Raw genomic sequence first — 17,955 nt, forward strand, 5'->3', positions numbered from 1 at the left:
AAGGCTCAGGAGATTTGGATTTACTTTTCAGTTCTGCCACAGTTTTCCCATGTCACCTTGGCCAAGTTGTTTAACATCTTTAAGTCTCATTTTCCCCATCTGTAGAAGGGGCTGGTATTGCCTTTGTCCTTTCTGTTTGGATAGTGAGTAATCTGAGGCAGGGATGGTCTCTTAGTAGCTTGTGTATATGTACAGTGCTTAGCACAATAACTTGTCAGTGTTTCTTGAGCCCTGCAGGTACTGCTTTAGTTAAAGAATAATGCCCACACTAGTACAGTTGTAACTGGGCAGCACAATTCTGATACACCAATGCTCTACTTTGTAACTGTGCTGGCAGAGGCCATAATACGTATATGAGCCTTCGTCACGTTGCATTGCTTTGTATGAATCTCATTGACCTGGGTCCTGGCACAGACACACACGTTACCTAGTTTTAAGGTTAAAAAATATGCCCTTTTGTAAAGATTTGTCATCCTGGTGATTAAGAACTTGCAAGGCCAACTTCACTTGAGTGAAATATTGGAACAAATATTTGAGAAGGAAAATTTGTAAACATTTAGAGACTGAAAAGGGAGAGTAATAAATGTCATGGGTATATAAGGATCAAGTAATAGCAGTCAAACTTGGATTATGGTTCTAAATTTCAAAATTGGCCAATGGAGGTAATAGAACAGTTGTAATATAGCTTGATTTTTAGTAAAGTCTGCTTTAGGAAATGGTAGAACTCAGGTTGACTTGGCTCAAACCCATTCAGCATATTGAAAAATGATTAAACAGTTACCTACAGAAGCTGGGAGGAGGAGGTGTTTCGGAGGAGAGCCACCAAGCTCATTAACAGGCCTGGTCACCTGACGTTGGTTGACACCTGCAGGACAGATCCTGTATATGTGTGCGTGTGTGGTTTTTTTTTTTTTTTTCTTTCCTCCAGACCATCCCAACTTGGAACCTCGGCACTTTGTTGATGAGAGAGTGGTGAATGAAAACCATAAGGACTACATGTTCCTGGAGTGCATCCTGTTCATTACAGAGGTGAGGCTAGGAGGATTATTTCACAGTGAAACCATTCATCTTTCTTGTGTTCTCCTGGTATTGGTTAGTTGAGTACCATGTCTTTTGTGTGCTGGTTCATCTGTATGTGCCTACATGGAGGAGCTTTTGTACGAGCCTCAATTCTTGAATGAATTGAGGGTGAATGAGGTGAAGCTCCATGGGTACCACAGTGGAGTTTCTTTGATCAGGAATGTGGCTGTAAAAATAAAGCAGATAAACCACGTGGGATGCTTTCTGGACATGGCTCTGGGGAGAGGGCTTAAATTCAGAAAACATGTACTTGTAGGTGCCCTAGAGCAGTAGAGGAGGAGTTTCAAAATGGTGCATCCCAGCCACTGTTAACTCCGGCTACCTGGTGTTCCTGGGATGCCAAGCTACCCCTCACTTGATCAGTGCTGGCTCTCTTAGCAGGGCTTAGTGCCTCCCATTCAGCTGTGCCTAATTTCTCACTGGGGGACCTACTTTACTTGAGATTCTAGCTTGACCATTAGCTTTCTATGGTAAGTTGCTAGTAATAGATGGTGTTGAGTAAGTGGCTGATCGTTAAAGCTATGGTTCTGGAAGTGCTAATGTGGACCATGGGATCTGCTGAAGGAGGATAATTCCAGCAAACTCCCTTTGTATGGTGGTATGCCGTGGATTTCCAACAGACAGCAGTGTTTGTAAACTATGGCATTTACTGCCTCCTGTCTGAAGCCACTGGGTGTCAGCAAGTTTTTTGATCTGCCTACATATTTATGCCGTGCTCATTGCCTTAAGAGCCAAGAGAGGATCAAGGACTGCACACTCTACTCTTAGGGATCACTATTCCAGTTCCTCTCCAGAAACATATGTTAATGCAATAATTCTGATGCAGATAGTACTACTATTTTTATAACCCCGCCATTCCAGTCGTGTCTGCGTCCTTTTTCCACCCCTCCAATTTTGCAATGAAACCTGCAGGGTCACATTATATGGCTTCTCATTTTAGCCACCGGCATAGTGAGTTTTTACAGGGGACACCTGTTGGACTACTGTGTGAGGGTGCTGAGTCTCAGGAACTTGTATGGAGTCTAATAGATGTTGCTGGTGATTAGCATCTTGTGGGACTTGGGTCTTTATTTAAGAGTTAAATAACCTCATAGAAGATAAAGATTATGCAGTCCCTGCAAAGTTGTAATACGGAAGAAAGAAAAAGATGAGGGTGGGGTGGGTGGATATGTGCGGTGGAGGTCAGGGGAAGGGTGCTTGATCCTGCTCAACGGAAACAGAAGCCATGAGGCTGTACAATTAATTTTGAATTTGGGGAAACAGAGTGTGTTTGCCTACAAAAATGTTTATTACAAATACTTGTCTTTGCTCATTGTATTGGAGACTCAGAGCAAAGAGGGGTGGGTGGGTTCAAGTGGATTTTTAAAAGCTATTTTTGAATAGTTTGATTCCCTGGCCTAAATCAGCTTTGGGGCTACTTTAACAATGCATAGACAGGTTATGTTTCTGTCCCACAAACTTTAGTGGAGGTGATGGTGGAATCTGGACTTCTTAAAAGTTCAGGTGTTATAGCACCACCTAGCGGCTGGTAAAGCAGCTCTTGGACCTCTTTGGCAGCTGCGGATAATGACTCGGAGCAACCTGAATTCTTCCATCTGGGCTATTTTTAACCATATTTTCTTATAAATATTATTTAAAATTTGTTTGCTCTTTTGAGAGTTAGTCTGGTTGTTGGCTTCATCTGCCTGGTCCTGGAGAAGGCTGCTACTGCCACTAGGTGGCACTGACACAACTTTTAACATCAGCTTTCCCTCCGCCTCAATCAACAAGGGAACAAGCAAAAAAACAAAACCCCCCTGAAAAATAACTGGGGGGAAAAAGATTTAAAATAGATATTAATGCTATTTTTCTTTTAATCCCCTTGATTGAAAACCTGCATCCCGTTAGTGGAATTACATAAATATAAAGCAAATGTCACACGTTTTGTACACGAGACGGTGTTTTTTTGGTATTGGATCATTCTTCACTTTTGAGTAGTTTAACAAGCTGCAACGTGGGGGTGTTGCCTTCCCCTTAAAACCCAATATAGTGTATTCTTTTGAGTTTTCCCATTGTTTTGCCTATCCACGGGGCTCAGTAACAAACTGTGGTGTTTGCTACATGTATATGAAACCTCAGGCTGTTAAAGTAATAGTAAAATGATGCTTGATCTGATATGTTATGGCTCTGTCCTCTTAGCGCCCTCTGTTGAATATGGGAATTGCATATAGGTGAAATAGATGAGCCTGTCTTTATATCAGTGGGGCAGTTTTGAAGATGTTGGCCCCTTTAATAAGAGGGTTTTGAGGGAGCTAGTGTGTTGACCAGGGGGTCGGGAGGATTGAGAGGCTTCCTGCCAGGCCGTGCTGCAGAGTTGTTCAGTGACGGGGGACAAGTCGTTCGCGTGGATGCAGGGTGTTCAGGGCAGGATCTGTTTCTGTGCGTATGTTTCTACAGTGCCTAGCCCAAAGAGACTCTGAACATTGCCGCAGCGTGAGCATTAAGTGAACCACTGTGCCTCGGTTTCCCCAGTTGCAAAATGGAACCTCCACGGAGGCTCCTCACGGGGAATTGCGAAGCTTCATTAAAGTTTGGGAGCAGGGGTGACGTGCAGCAGCTGTTGAATCAGAAAATACTCATTCTCGGCATTGTTCAAGAGACCAGCAAAAAAGCAGGTCCCAGCGACCTTCTGAACAACCCCCCCTTTGGTGGGAGTTGGGCCCCGCCAGGCTCCTTCAGGATCCGAGCCATGTGCACGTGCCCTCGGTCTCCGTGGAGCTGCCATATCGCAGGGTGGTTTGAATGTTGCTAGTGATCTAGCGCCCACGGCACGCCTGGCGCCACAGCACAGACAAAGCCAGCGCCGGCCCCTTGTCAGGATGCCCCATGGGGGCGAGGTACGGTGAGCAGGGAGCCCCAGCGCGCCACGTGCGCGTGGGGGTGGGAGAGCCCAGTGGCACGCCGGAGCCTGGAGGAAATCGGGCCGTGCTCCTTTAAGAGCCAAGGGCAGGCAGCAAAGAATTTCAGTTTCAATCTGGCTTCTAAATTTGGAGTTTTGGGAAGGGAGGGCTCGGGTTTCAGCTGGAAGGGAAGGAACTGACAGGAAGGCACTACACTGAGCCGTCCCCCTCCCCCTCCAGTTACTGACAGAGGAACCATTTACAAAAGGCTGATTCTCTTGGGAACAGAGAGGCAGGAACGCAGCGTCTGTGAGTAATTTCCTGCTCAATATGGCTGCTCTGACTCACTCCATTCCCCTGGGGTCACTGCGGGACTGCAGCGCTCTTGCTGTCTCTCGCTCGCTCTCTCCAGCTCGCTTGTTTTCTCCCTCTTCTCCCTTTGTGGCTGGAATGAGCTAATTTTTTTTTTCTTCCCCCTTTCTCTCCTCCCTTCCCCAATCCTGAACAATAGCGAAGTCTTCTCCTGCTGGTGCGGACGTGGGTTAGGAAGGCCGTGGTCGCAGATGTCAGGTGCTCCAGGCGCCTGGATCCTGGATGGCTCGGGCATGGGGCTGGCTATCCGAACCAGCCTTTTCAGAGCTTCCCACCAGTCTTAATGCTTTCAGGCCAGGAGCAAAGTGGTGGGGGTTGAGAAGAGCTGTGCCAGTGTGAAGGAGGGAGGGACTCGGAAGCAGAAAGAGACTCGTTGCTGAAAGGCACGCAGCAGACTCTCGCATAGAGGGGGAGATGCATTTCGAAACTGCCTTGCAACCAGCCCCAAACACGTGAGGCATGGTTGTATTGGCTGGACTGTACTGTGCCTGGTCAGTGGTGTAAAGTCCCCCTCACCTTCAGCATGTGCACCCTCTTCAGTCGCCCACTGGCCATGATTCAGTGCCAGATCTTTGTGCTTAAAAACACACCAGCCTCGTTGGGTAGAGAGAGAGAGAGAGAGAGAGAGTGTGTGTAATTTTGTATCTGCAAGAAAAACACGCACAACAGAGGGGAGCAGGAACAGCTTAGCGGCTCATCAGTCATTCCCCTGCTTGGAAGAACTGCAAAGAGGAAGCAGAAATTCATCTGAGCTCTCATTGCAGCTGTTCAGGCCAGGCAGAACTACAAAACCGTTACCCACAATGCCCCAGCCCAGAGGTCAGTGGGTTGGAGACACATTGTCCTCTGAGCAAATGTTTTTTGTTTTTGTTTTTTTTTTTTTTCTTCCTCTGTCACACACCGATGCCACTCAGGCAGTGCAAGAGGGCAGCCATTCCCCAAACAGATTGAGCAGCTTTTTTGCAGCAGGCGGCTTCAAAACCATAAACATTTCCCCTTCCAGTCTCCCACCACTACTGTCATGCTGCCTAGGGGGTGTGTGAATAAGAGGATGAGCTGGTTCTTCCAGCCCCGGAGCAGTGGTCAGAAAGCTGCTTGGTTCCCCACATTCCTTCCTAGCTCGAGCTCCGGCCTTGTGGCTTATGATGTCATGGGAACTTCGCTTGGTCAGATTGGCCCTCGGGGTCCGTTTTGTTCCTGGAGGGAAGGGACAGGCTGTGGGGTAGGCAGTAGGCAGCTCTCTGTGAGTTTAGCTTTATTATTATTCCCCCCTCTCTGGAAAGAAGCCAGCGGCAATGATCAAACACTGTAGTTTAAAAAAAAAAAAAAAAAAAATGAACACGGCCCTCCCTTCCCCGTATCGGCTGTGAGCTGGAGACTCGCAGCCCCACCAGCAGTGTAAAAGGCAACGACTTCAAAGAACTGCTCGCCCCCCTAGCCTGTCTCGGCTTATGGCAGGTGCAGTGTCAGATGCTAGTGCTAGGGTTGCTGCCAGCTTGCGCTGCCCTCTATATTCACGGCTGGCAGTGGTGGCAGTTGCTGCTGCTTGTTGTTGTTCTGAAAGGAGAATGAGTCATTTTCTTGGAAAGCCCAGCAGTGTTCATGGGGAGGGCTCGAGCCTTGGGTAGGATGGGGGCAGAGCGGAGCCCAGCTCTTTGGGGAATGGGGTTTGGGTTTTTGTTTTCTTTAAGGATTATTTTTAAAAAAAGCAAAGGAGGAAAGCTTAAAAGGAAATGTGAGGCAGGGAAAGGCCAGTATCTTAAGGGTGCAAGGGGCTGAAGTGCCCCCTCTCTATGTGATGTTGGTGTTAAAGGAGGGAGGCGTGGATGGGAAAAGAGGACAGCACCTGGAGATGGCTGGGGCACGGGTAACAGTGCCTGGTGAAAGTTTTTGCTTGAGGTGAGTGTGACTGAGTCAGGGCTGATGCATAAACTTCCCCGTTGGCTGCACTTCCTTAGCTCTCTTCCTCTGCCTTTCAGATGAAGACCGGCCCTTTTGCTGAGCACTCCAACCAGCTGTGGAACATCAGTGCTGTACCTTCCTGGTCCAAAGTCAACCAGGGGCTCATCCGCATGTACAAGGCCGAGGTGAGTGAAGAGGGAGAGAAAAATGAGTCTGTGTCCCACCTCACTGGGCATCTCCCTTCCAAGTCACTGGGTACCTTTCAGATTAGTTCTGATGCATCACCTCACCTAGGCTAGGCATAGGACACTGGAAGTTCCTCCATCCTTAGTGGTCAAATGCTGCCCCCTTGCTGCAAGAGGCCTAGGACTCAAATACTGTCACTTCTAGTCCCATCCTTGTCCAATCCTGCTCCAAGCATCTTGGGAAGGGAGTGACTAGTTCTCAAGTATCCATTAGCTCCTCCCACGCTCACAGCCTAGCACATGTGCCATCTCCTTTTCCAACATACCAGGAGCCCTGCAGGGCTTGAGCTCTCCCAGCAGTCTCTTTAGCACCTCTTTCTGTGGGGGAGAGCAGATTTCTTTGCTTTCCTTCATTTTTCTGTCTTTCTCTTGTGTTCATCCAAGCAACAGCTCAGGAATGGACGGCTGGTCCATATGCTGAAATTGCATGGACCCAGTTTGAGCACTGTCCATCGATATTTTACCCTCATCTTGCCACACAGTTGCATTAATCTAGCTAAATTGGTGCAATTTTAGGGTGCAGGCAAAGCCACAGACCCTCTCTAGCCACCCTTCCCCAAAGCCCTGTGGCAGTCAGTCTAAGAGACTGTCATGGGGGGTCTCGGTCTGGGGAGCCAAGCAGCAGTTCTGGCTGGAACTCGCCTCCCTTTCCACCCTGTGCTTACATCTCTTTCTGCTCAAGCTAATCCCAAACTTGAGGAAACCAGTTAGGAACTTCTGTCCTTACTTAGCTTCTTGGGGTAGGGTGGAAGGAGTGGGGGAGCTGTGGGTCAGAGGGACGTTCCTCCAGCTAGGGAAGCACCTTGGCCAGGCTCAGGGCTGGATCTCACTCGGTGGCAAATAGAAGAAAACATGTAGTTGAATGAGCTCATGGGGTAGGGAGCAGTGCCCGGCCCGCACGGTTCTTCTGTACACTGCAGCTGCCTGGCATTGGAGGCGCTAGTATTTCCCACTTAGGGACTGAAGGAGTTGGCTTACTGCTCCACACTCCTTTTCTTAAGACAGGCTGTGCCCATAGTGCTGGGAGAGAGGGCAGAGCTCAATTAACAGCTACCCTGGTATGAGTCTGAAAGGGTTAACTGCTTGTCTTCCTCCACTCTCTCCCTTCCCTGCTCCCCTCCCCCTTGCCTTCCTCTGAACTTCACATCCTGTGTTTAGGTTCCAGCCCACATACCTCTCTAATCTGGGAGGCGTCACTGCGAGGGGCTGGGCTGGCTCCTTCCGGCTGCAGCTCAGCTTTCCTCGCTGGGAGCACCAGGCAGTGGGATAATGTCCCCAGCGTTCCCCTTCTTCTCTGGGACTCTGTTCAGTGGCTTTGTGCCACCTACCAGGTCTAAAACAGAGCTGCAGCAAGGACCATAATGTTCCCGAAGTTCTTCTGTTGTGAGGGGCAAATTCTCTGTGGGAGTAATCCACAGGAGTTGGTGGAGTTAGGGCAGCAATGCATCTGGCCTCTGGGTGCTGTTAAAACAGAACAAGGGTCTCTACCTTAACAACAAGTGAGAGAACAGACTGCTGGTGGCAAACCACTGTACCTCTCTGCCTCTCTTGCCCTCTGATTTCTGTTGATGAGAAGCTAGCTGCCAATTGCATGCGGTCCCCCAGCCAGCGGTCTGAGTGCAGGGCTCTGGGAGCCTGCATCCAATTTGGGGTTTAACAACAGACACCTATGGGCTCCAGTGGGTCCTCTCACTGCTCCAGGGTCTTGGCATTTCTCTCCTGGCTGCAGAGGCTGTTAGAGTTTGTGAAGCACTTTTGTGCATGCAAAATGTTGCTGCTTTCTGCTCCTTTTAAGTGGAAAAAGGTATCCTAGTCCATGATTGCCTGTGGAGACTGTGATCAAAACATCACCATTGGTAATATAGGACCTTCCCCACCTGGATGCCATGCTGTTGGATACCCTTGTCATACCTAGAGAGATGAAGCCACATGTGGGCAAAAAGGCAGAACTAAGCTCTGAACTGAGCTTAGTAGCATGACACAGTGGTTTTGGCCAGGAATTGAGCAATGAAACTGCTGTAGGATTTGTTTTGACAGCATTCATCTTTTGAGGAGGGCAAGAAGCTTGAGCTTCTACTAAAGTGTGTTCCTACAGCACAGCACTCTCCTAATGCTATGCTTGGGGTCCTTAGCCCAGGCATTCAACAGCCCTCTCCTTTAGCTGAATTGGCAGCACCAATTCCTACAAGCTACTTTGGGAAGTCTCCTATCCAGGTGCTGATGCAGTCAGTGCCCACTTAGCTTATGAGAGTAGATAGGAGCACAGTAGATGCCTCTGGTGATTGGGCCTTGCTTTTGGCTCCAATACAGATGGCTATGCACATTTTGGCCAAGGCTTTCAAAAAGTAGCCAGTGACTTTTTTTTTTTGAAGTGCTCAGTGGGTTCCCACCTCAGGGCCAGATACCTTGGAAGGGCCAGGCTTTTAGAAAGTATAGAGCATCTGTCCTTTGAAAGTCAGGTCCCTTGGAGGTATCTTAAGTTGGGCGTGCAAAATCACCCTTGAAAATTTGCTTCGTTAGCTTCTGGCTATAGAAGCCAGTTTGTTTGCCTTTTCCCCACAGTGTGGCATTGGCCATCCCTTGCTTCCTCTTTTACATGCTGCCAACATTAGCAGAAGATACTTGGGTAAACAGAACTCCCAACTGCTGGCTTGATGCTCCATTCATTCCCCCAGCAGGCAGCTACTGTTGACGGAGCCTTGGAGGAGTGAGGATGTGACGGATTTGTGTTCATATTCTTGTTCTTTTTCTCTCGGACTGGCCGAGATCTAAGCAAGGTTATTGATTTTTTTCGCTCCCCATTTCTTTCACCCCACCACCAACCCTTGTAACCGCTTGCTGCTGATTAGATTAGGTTAAACTAGAACTTCACTATGGAGGCACCAAGCCAACAATGTTCCAATTATTTAACAACTTCTTGAGTATGTCAGCTGTACCTGGGAGAGGCACTTGGTGTCCTGCAGATGCCAAATGCAGCCCCTTCATCCTCCCAGGCAGTGGAGGCCTCAGAAAGGTGAACTGCTAGTGGGTGTCCTGAAGAAGGTGGATGTCCATCTGCTTAAAAACTATTTGATGTCCCAAAACAGCAGCACCACAATGGGCAAAAGTCTGAGGCCTGAATCATTTAGAAGGTGAACAGTTGCTTATGCCTCAGCTTTGCCCCCCTTGTTGACACCCCTGAATGCAACAAACGTAAACTAAGTAGTATTCATTCCCTTGTGGTCAGGAAATGTTCTCTGGATACAGAGATCCCAGGATTTGTGTAGTGAAATCTGTGGATGGGCACAGGATTGAAAACAGCCTCTTCTGCCTGGTATATTAAAATGGGTGCGTGGGGGGGAAAGAAGACTTTTTAAAAAAAAAATTATTATTCCCATTGAAGGAAGGTGGAGCTGACCAAATGGAGTGTGTTTTAAGGCACAAGCCTCAATGTGCTCTCTTGTCTGCTTCTGAGTCTCATGACTGTCCCCTCCAGGCTGCAGTCAGACAAGAGAATGCTGTCTAGTATGACTGGTCTAACTCGATCCTATCTGCCCAGGCTGCACTTGAAACCAACTTCATAGTTAATCCCTACACTAGGCTTAAGCCTGAGACTTGGAGGGAAGCAGCAGAGTGAGATGATCCACTCTGAGTGGGTCTGTTTGTGTATTGGCAGAGCCTGATGTACAGGCAGGGCAAAGGGGGCCCCATGTTCTGGGGTTCCCTGTGACCCAGTAGAAATTCTGCTGCTGGAGGATAAGAGAACTCTCTGCTGAACTCTTGCCCCCATCCTCTTCTACTAGTGTGATTGGAAAAGTCATCCCCATCTCTGGTAGAGCTCCACATCTCACCTTGCCTTTGCATCGACCCATGGGGATCATCTTGTGGACTAAATAACATTCTTTGCTCTAGTGGTTTCTTCATTAAAGACCCAAATCAGCTAAGGCCATCAGCAACACATCTACTGGTGCTAGAAGGAACATGGGAAACCTTGTCGCCAAAACCTGGTTGAACAGGGCCTGTTCCTTTCTGGTGCCTCCCTCGGGAGCCTTGAGGCTGTCTGTGTGATTACTATTTCCCCAGCAGATACTCAGACCTTCTGCACCTCACTCCGGTCTCAGGACTCTGCAGACTTGTTCTGGCTGCAGCTTGCTCTCAAGAAGTTAAATTGTGCTGGAAACAGCCTGACCCCTGGCCCCCACTGGAATTCCATGGGCCTAGCCTCCTCTCAGATCCCACTGCTCTATGACGACAGTGCAATGGCAGCTGCTTGCCTCTGGCTGTAAGCTCTCTCTGTGCTCCGCATGGGGGGATTGTGGGCTGTCCTTAACATGCCGTTTCCATTCCCCAAAGAATTAGTGTCTAAATGCACATGAGCTATGGGTGCTTCAGGTTAGCCTGTGGGAGATGAGGGGCACTTGCCTATGTAAGGGGTGCTTTTACGGTGCCTGGTGACTTCCTGGGTACACTCACACTGGCCTCACTGCTCTCAAATTCATAATCAACTGTGCTTAAAGGAAATGACTTAAGAAGGGTCTCAGCCCTGGGCCAGGGGGCAGGCAGGCAGGCAGGCTGCAGCAGGGAGAAGTGAGCCATTTGAGATGGGGCTTTTAGAAAGGGTCAGGGCTCAAATTCCCCTGCAGTCTTCTTTTTCCTGTTTTGCTGCAGTATTTGTAGTGAACACCAGAATTCTTCTCCAAGCACAGGCTGGGCCCAAGATGGCTTTCTCTCTGAGCCATGCACCTATCTTGGGGACAGTGGCTGCATGGAGCAGCTGGCTCTATCGTTATGGTTCAGTGCATCCTTGTAGCCGTGCTGGGGTCATGTCCTGGAGCATTCCTGTAGCTTGCCTTATGGTCAGGGTGGCACTGGGGCATTCTGGGAGTTCTGCAACTAAGCTCTGGAGTAAGCACCTTGTTTGGGAGCAGGATTTTTTTGGGTAACTTCCAACCCTAGGCACTGCAGGATGCACTGGAGTGGAGAGCACATGAACAGCCGCAGTCCAGCCACATCATCTTGAGCTAAGGGTCTCACCATTGGGGTGCGTGGAGTGTTAGTTGAAGAGAGATTAGGATTAAGGTTCAGTCTGGCCTCAAGGCATTGAACTCAACTGTTGGGTGAAAGGCACTTCTGCCTAGTGTCTAGATAGGGCTGCCCTTCCAGTGCGCTTGAGCATCGACCCCATACCTAGATCTTTATGTAGTTCTTTCTTTTAAAATTAGTTGAACATAGAGCCATGATCTACATGAAGGGGTTGGTGAGACTTGGCTTTGTGTTTTTAATTTCATAAAAGCCAATGTGTCGTTTAAAAAATTGTTAAATACCTCCCCTACTACTGTCTAGTTCAGGGGTGGGCAACATGCGGCCCATCAGGCCTTTCTATCTGGCCCATGGGGCACCTACAAAATGTAGAAAAAATGCATTTATCTGCCCCTGGCTGCCTGTCATGCAGCCCTCAATGGCTTGCCAAAACTCAGTAAGTGGCCCTCTGCCTGAAATAATTGCCCACCCCTGGTCTAGTTGCACACAAACCAGATCCAGGCAAGACTCCAGCTGAGAGGACAGGAACAAGCTCCTCTCCCTCAGGTAGCCAGAGGACTCACTAGTGCAGTGACATTGATTTCTTTTTTCCATGAATCCCACGCTTGCTTATTCCAAATCACTTTGAGCTTCCTGCACACAGGAGACTGGGAAGGGGGGAGCACTCTTGTTAGTTCCTGGCTGGAGAAATGAGATGGTTAAGATGAAGGTATTGGGCTATGATGGCCCAGGTGTCCCACTGTGCCATGAACGAGAGCTTTCTTGAAGCCTGGGCAAGATGCATTGAAGTGGATGCCCCTGTTTATACTGAAAAATCTTACTGATTTATCCAGTGCTTTTTTTGTGGGGAGTCTAACTGAAACTGTAAATGAATGGGCCCGCTTTGCTTGGCATCAGTCCCTTGTGCCCCAGGAGAAGTGAAGGCCCTTAAGACCTGCTGTCTGTGTTTGGTGCAGAGTACATCCACTCCTTCAGCTGTTGCCGCCATGGGCTGCAGAGGTATCTGCACACAGACACGTGTATCCCTTGTGCATCTCTGTGCTGCATGAAGGATCAATTTGAGATGCCTTTCTTTGGGATAGGCCAGGTGCTAGGAGAGAGCTACAGTAGCCCAGAGATGGGCCTGGCTAGGGTATTCCAGATGCTTGGCCAGGCTCGTGGAGAACTGTTGATTAATGAATACCTTTTCATAGTGCACCAAAGCTTACGTGCTCTGACTGCCTGCCAGGTATTCTGTTTTGGGTTAAGCCTCACTGGTTTTAATCCTGTTCTGTTCAGTTGTGGGAAGTGGATCACATTCCCATCATAGCTGTGATCATCTCACTCACTCCTGAGCTTGCTTCTCTTAAACAAGAAGCTGTCTGATCAGTGCCAAAGGGTGGGGAGCTGTCATGGTTAGTGCCTGCCTGGACCCCTACCTTATGACTTCTTGTTTTACATGTCCTCTTCCCTTCAGTGTGCTCCTTTCTCACTCATCTGCACCCTCCCTATTCTTTTCCTTGGGCTTGGTCTGCCCACAGCCTGCTCTCTGAAAAGATCCTTTGTGGGGGGTACAGGCTGTTTGTCTTAAGAGTTGCCCTCCTGGCTTGGACATCGCAAACCTGTACCACAGACACAGACTTTGTGCTGACTTTTTGGGAGCCCTTCTCTTCTCCATCCCTCCTCCTTTCTCTTCCTCGGACAATAACAGATGATGAGTGCAGCCTTTGTGCACTACCTGTGCCCGTTCCCTGGGAGGCAGCTCCTGTCCAGCTGACTCTGGGGAGGAGCAGCCTTTTGCTGCCTAGGGTATTGTACTGACAGATGGCCCGAGTCACATCAGTGCTGACAGGAAAAGGGGTGCGATTAAAAATGTAGTTTCAAATGATGCCCAGGCTGACTTAAATCATATCTAAGGTATCCAGAAAAGGGTACTTAAATGACTAGGGATCTGGCGAGACTTCTGTGAGAGAACAGAGCAAAAAGACTGGGAAAGCTAATGTAGACAGGGGAGAAGCCTGGGGAGCGTGACAGCTACATGAAATATTGGATTGTTCGGAGAAGGGCTGTCGGATACCTCCAGTGGAACAGAAAGGCACCCGCTCATACATGATAACACCGGCATCATTGACCTGGGGAACTTTGTGCTACAAAATGTCGCTCGTGGGGCCTTCCCCACATGGGTTTTGGCATCTTCATATATCCCTCTATGAGTCTAGATTCTTGGTTGGGCAGGGTGAGCTTAAAAATATTGAATGAGAGAAAGCAAGCGAGTGCTACTGAGGGAAATGGCCCTTCCTGGATTGGGGCCTGGACTCTGAAACTCCAGCTGAAGAGAATGGGGCTCCGGCTGCTCGGCGTTTCTGAAAATGAAGCCTGCAGTGACTGCAGCAAGCTGAGGGAAGAGCAGTCAGATGGGCCCTCCCAGGAACAGGGAGAGACTTAAGGAAACTGTTCCTCCTCCTTCCCGGGCTGGGCTGGGCTGAGCTGGGCTGGTCTGTGCTTGTTGCCTGCTTGGGCACCTAAGCCCCAGACTCCTCTTGGAAACCGGGTGATGCTGGTGGTTTGTGGGAGCAGAAATGTCCCTGGTTTCCTTTGCTTGTGGTGGGTGTGGCCACCTGCTCGCAACACACTGAATTCACACCTCTCCTTCTCTCCTCCCGCAGTGCCTGGAAAAGTTCCCTGTGATCCAGCACTTTAAGTTTGGCAGCCTGCTTCCTATCCAGCCTGTCACATCTTAAGGAGGCCACAGGAGAGCCAATGTAGCAGAGACCCAGCGTGGTGCTCTTCCTCTTCCCTCCGCCCTCCTCCTCCTCACCGCTCCAGTAAAACAGCCCATTCATTCCTGCAAATCCTTGTTTGTGAATGGACAGAGTTCCAAAGCACTTATTGGCCTTGCATGGAAGAAACGACCAAGAGCAGCTGCTCCTGCAAGTACTTGCCACGGTGACTCTGGGAAGTGACAAAGCCAGTGTTGTGCTTCTAGCCCGCAGGGCGTCCAACCTTACACTTTCCTTTGATCATAGGGCTGCTGTGTATTGCCCTGGGCAGGCAGGTGGGGCTCGGGTAGGGGATACCGCTTCTGCTTTTTTTTACAAGAAGAGCTCTGCTTTTACTTGCTGGAGGAAGAGGATGGGGAGGGGGAGGAAGGCCCGTGTGTGTGTCTGTTCGTGTGCGCGTATGTGTGGTGGGGCGGTGCTAACTGCAGTTTCCCCTCTGAAGTTCACTGAAGTTTCCTGTTGATGTTTTGTTTGGGGAAACCAATGCCGTTGTGGGGTGTGAGCATGCACGCATGTTCGGGTCCCCTCATCTCTGTGCTGCTGCCTTTGCGTGGAAGGGGCTTTCTTAAAGAGGCAGAGGAAGTATTAGGTAATGCCTGTGGGTGGCTAGAAAACAGAGTGCCATCTCTCCCCTCTCTTGGGTAAAGATGGCTTCCTCTCCTCCCTACTCCCTCAGCAAATTTCCTTGAGTCTTCACCATCTAGTATTCCTCTCCCACTTACAGCTGGGTGTCCCACCCTTATCAGCTCAGGGCTTGGGAATATTTGAGCTAGCTTTGGAAGCAGAGAGGTGCCCCGGGGGAAGTTTTTAACCACTCGGGGGTCTGGGTTCCATGGGAGTGGCTGTGCAAGACATCGTTTTAGTGATTCCTGAGCAGGCTTCTTCCTCCCCTTCTGTAGCACACAGGCACGGCATGTGCCCGCTCTTTCATCATGCTTTGGGATCAGCATGGGCTGGGCACAGCCCACTTCACTGCACTCACCCTGTCCTCTGATGTTTAGCAGCCACTACCGCAAGGGTGGCCTGAATGTCCTTGCGGTTGCTATTGCTTGATTATAAATTGTAGCAGCAGGTCCATAATAAAGGGATCTTCCCATTAAATTGCACATCCCCCCACATGGTAGTGGAGGTGTTGCGCAGTGTAGGGCATGTTGGCTTTAAATATATTTATTTAACTGCTGGAAACAAAATCTGTGTAAATATCCCTGGGCAATCTATCACATCCTTCAAACTAAGCCTTCCCTTCAGTCATTCCCTGGAAGAGCTGCCACTCCACTGGGATATACTCTAAGAATATTTACTCAAACCTTATTTAAAGCATTGGGCGCACTGGGTGTTTCCCACGAAGGGCAGGTTGTCAGCAGTCCTGCATAGCTCGCTTGATTCCCTACAGCGGCTCCATGCTCCCAGATTGACCAGTGGCTTAAGCTCATGTCATGTCTAAGTTAACTGGATTCTATACACGTCTTTTGGTAACGAGCAGAACCAGAAAGGGAAAAGCAGTAAAGCAACAGGGGTGGGTTTGGGGGGAAAATCTCAGTCATTTCCTTGTGTCTGTCAAAGATTCTTTATGAGCCTTTGGCCTGAGAGGGGCAGCTTACTCCTGCCTTATCATTAAACAGCGGTTTGGAGTGTAAGAGGGTGCTAGGATGTGGTGGCTGCTGGGAAAAGCAAGGGATGGTTTTCGGCATTCAAGATACTGCAAAGCTGAGTCTCTCCCATTGCTGCCACCCATGCCTAGCCTGCTTGATTTTCTCCTCTCAGCCCCTTTGTTGCTATTTAGTTGTTGGAAAGAAGTTGAATCTGCTCCTGGAACTGGGTTTTTCAGTTTTCTCTGACCCGGTCCCCTCAGGTTGGCCTCTTCCTTCCCCAGGGCTTGTGCCCTGCTGCTGAAGGAGGAAGTCTGAGAAGGAGATGTACATGAAGATGCAGGTGGTTCTGGAGCTAAAGTGGCAAAGCCCTCCAGAGCTGCTGCCACTGTCCTCTCGGCTCCACTGCTCTGGGCCTGAGCTGGTGGGCAGTGCTGGACAGCTGCAGCTGAGAAGAATCTGTTGGTGTTTTTTCTAAATAGTGGTTTATAAGCCTACATTTTAAACAAAATGTGGGAAGCCCCCAGCTGAGCTCTGCTCTGTGCCTGACTCTTTACCTGGATCCAGGTGTAGACTCTACTTTCCAAATCTCCATGTAAGTGAATTAGGGGAAGATTTTATTTTTATCTTTTTAAGACCTGAGTTTAAGGACTTGCGAGTTCTGTGTTTCAGGTGCAATTTAGAGGGTCCTCCAACTGCCTTGTTGCATGAGCTTGGACAATTTTACCGTTCTGTAAAATGGGTCTATTAATGCCAGCCTGAAAGACCGACTGGGTGAGACCCATTGCCTGAGATGTTCAGAGCTGGCATGGGAATTGGGCTCCTGACTCAGTTGGAGACAATCTTGTCCTACATATCTGTAACACACTGTTTGAACTGAAAAGTTCAGTAAGAATGCACAGAAGAACGCCAAAAGGATGTGGGGAGGTGTGTTCCCTGCCCTGCGCTAGGGATTGGTAGCACTCCTATATCAGTGACGGCACATTCCTCTGGCTTTGGGAAAGAGGCAGAGATGCTGACCTGGAGCCATTAGGCAGGACTCAAGGGGGTACTCATTCCATTAAGGATTTTGGCTTTGAAACAGGTATGTTTATGTGAATCCTGTCACTCCACCTCCTACCTGCCCTCCATAACCTGGCAAGAGGCTGTTCCTGTTCCTTGATCCCTTTCCCCATTCCCAGGAGATCTCTACCACCAGCCTGTTTGGGTCCTGTCCCTTTTGCACCATGGCTCCAATGTGCATGCACCTCACCATCTGAATTGCCACCCCAGGGCTGTTCCAGTGTTGGACGCTGCACCTCCCCACATTCTCTGACATCGTGGTTTTAATTAAAATCGATGTGTTTTGCACCTGGTGAGTGTGTTGGTCTGTGTTGCTATTGGTAGGGTTAGCCCCAGACTAAGCTCTTTGGGAGCAAAGCTGCTCCAGCTAATAGTTGTAAATCTGGTTCTCGCCTCCCAGACCATAGTTTTATTATAAAGGAAATACTTTGCCTAGGCACTTCCTGTCCTGGCCATTGATCTCTTACTGACACCAAAATTGATTTGGTGTTGTACTTAAGGATACATTTGCCTCATCCACTTAAATATTCCAATTTTCTTTGTATCGCCAGTGCATTTTTATGGTGAATATACTGCAAAGTCTGCATACCAGCACCAGGGATGTGTCCGCCTAGATTTTGCAGGTAGGCAGAGTATGGAAGCCTGCTGTGCACTTCTCTAGCACAGTCGAAAGTGCTGAGACTTCAATTGCCCATGTCATTTCTGGGGCAGGAGAGGAGCTGAAGACGCCCCCCTTCTCAGGCTTCTCTGCCATACTGTAAGTTTATAAAGTGTGGCTTTATGGAATGGTTCAGATCTGTGCTACTGTTTGGCACCTACTAGAGCTCAGTGAGATCAACCAAAGCTTGCAGAGGTTCTAGTCAAATTCTAGTTTTAATAGAAAAAGGTTATAGTTCAGCCCCTGCACAAGCAGCTGGCCTAGGTTTTAATATTGCTTAGGATGAAAGTTTCATAGTAGCTAGGGTCAGGAGGGACCTGAACAGATCATCTAGCCTGACCCCCTGCCACAGGCAGGAATGAATGCTGGGTTCACAAGACCCTCAGACAG

At 49.1% G+C, this 17,955-nt stretch overlaps 1 protein-coding gene across 2 annotated transcripts in view; it reads left to right on the plus strand.

The window, feature by feature from the left end:
• Positions 1-17,200, plus strand: part of PTPA (protein phosphatase 2 phosphatase activator) — a 32,946-nt gene extending 15,746 nt beyond the window's left edge. For both annotated transcript variants that reach the window (XM_019500971.2, XM_006272292.4), the window contains 3 exons: positions 929-1,029; positions 6,311-6,418; positions 14,143-17,200. In XM_019500971.2, the coding sequence (XP_019356516.1) occupies positions 929-1,029; positions 6,311-6,418; positions 14,143-14,217 (284 nt within the window). In that variant the 3' untranslated portion in view covers positions 14,218-17,200. The remainder of the gene's footprint in view (positions 1-928; positions 1,030-6,310; positions 6,419-14,142) is intronic.
• The last annotated feature ends 755 nt before the right edge of the window (positions 17,201-17,955 follow it).

The sequence above is a fragment of the Alligator mississippiensis genome, chromosome 12, assembly GCF_030867095.1.
Source record: "Alligator mississippiensis isolate rAllMis1 chromosome 12, rAllMis1, whole genome shotgun sequence".
NCBI classification, from domain to species: Eukaryota; Metazoa; Chordata; order Crocodylia; family Alligatoridae; genus Alligator; species Alligator mississippiensis.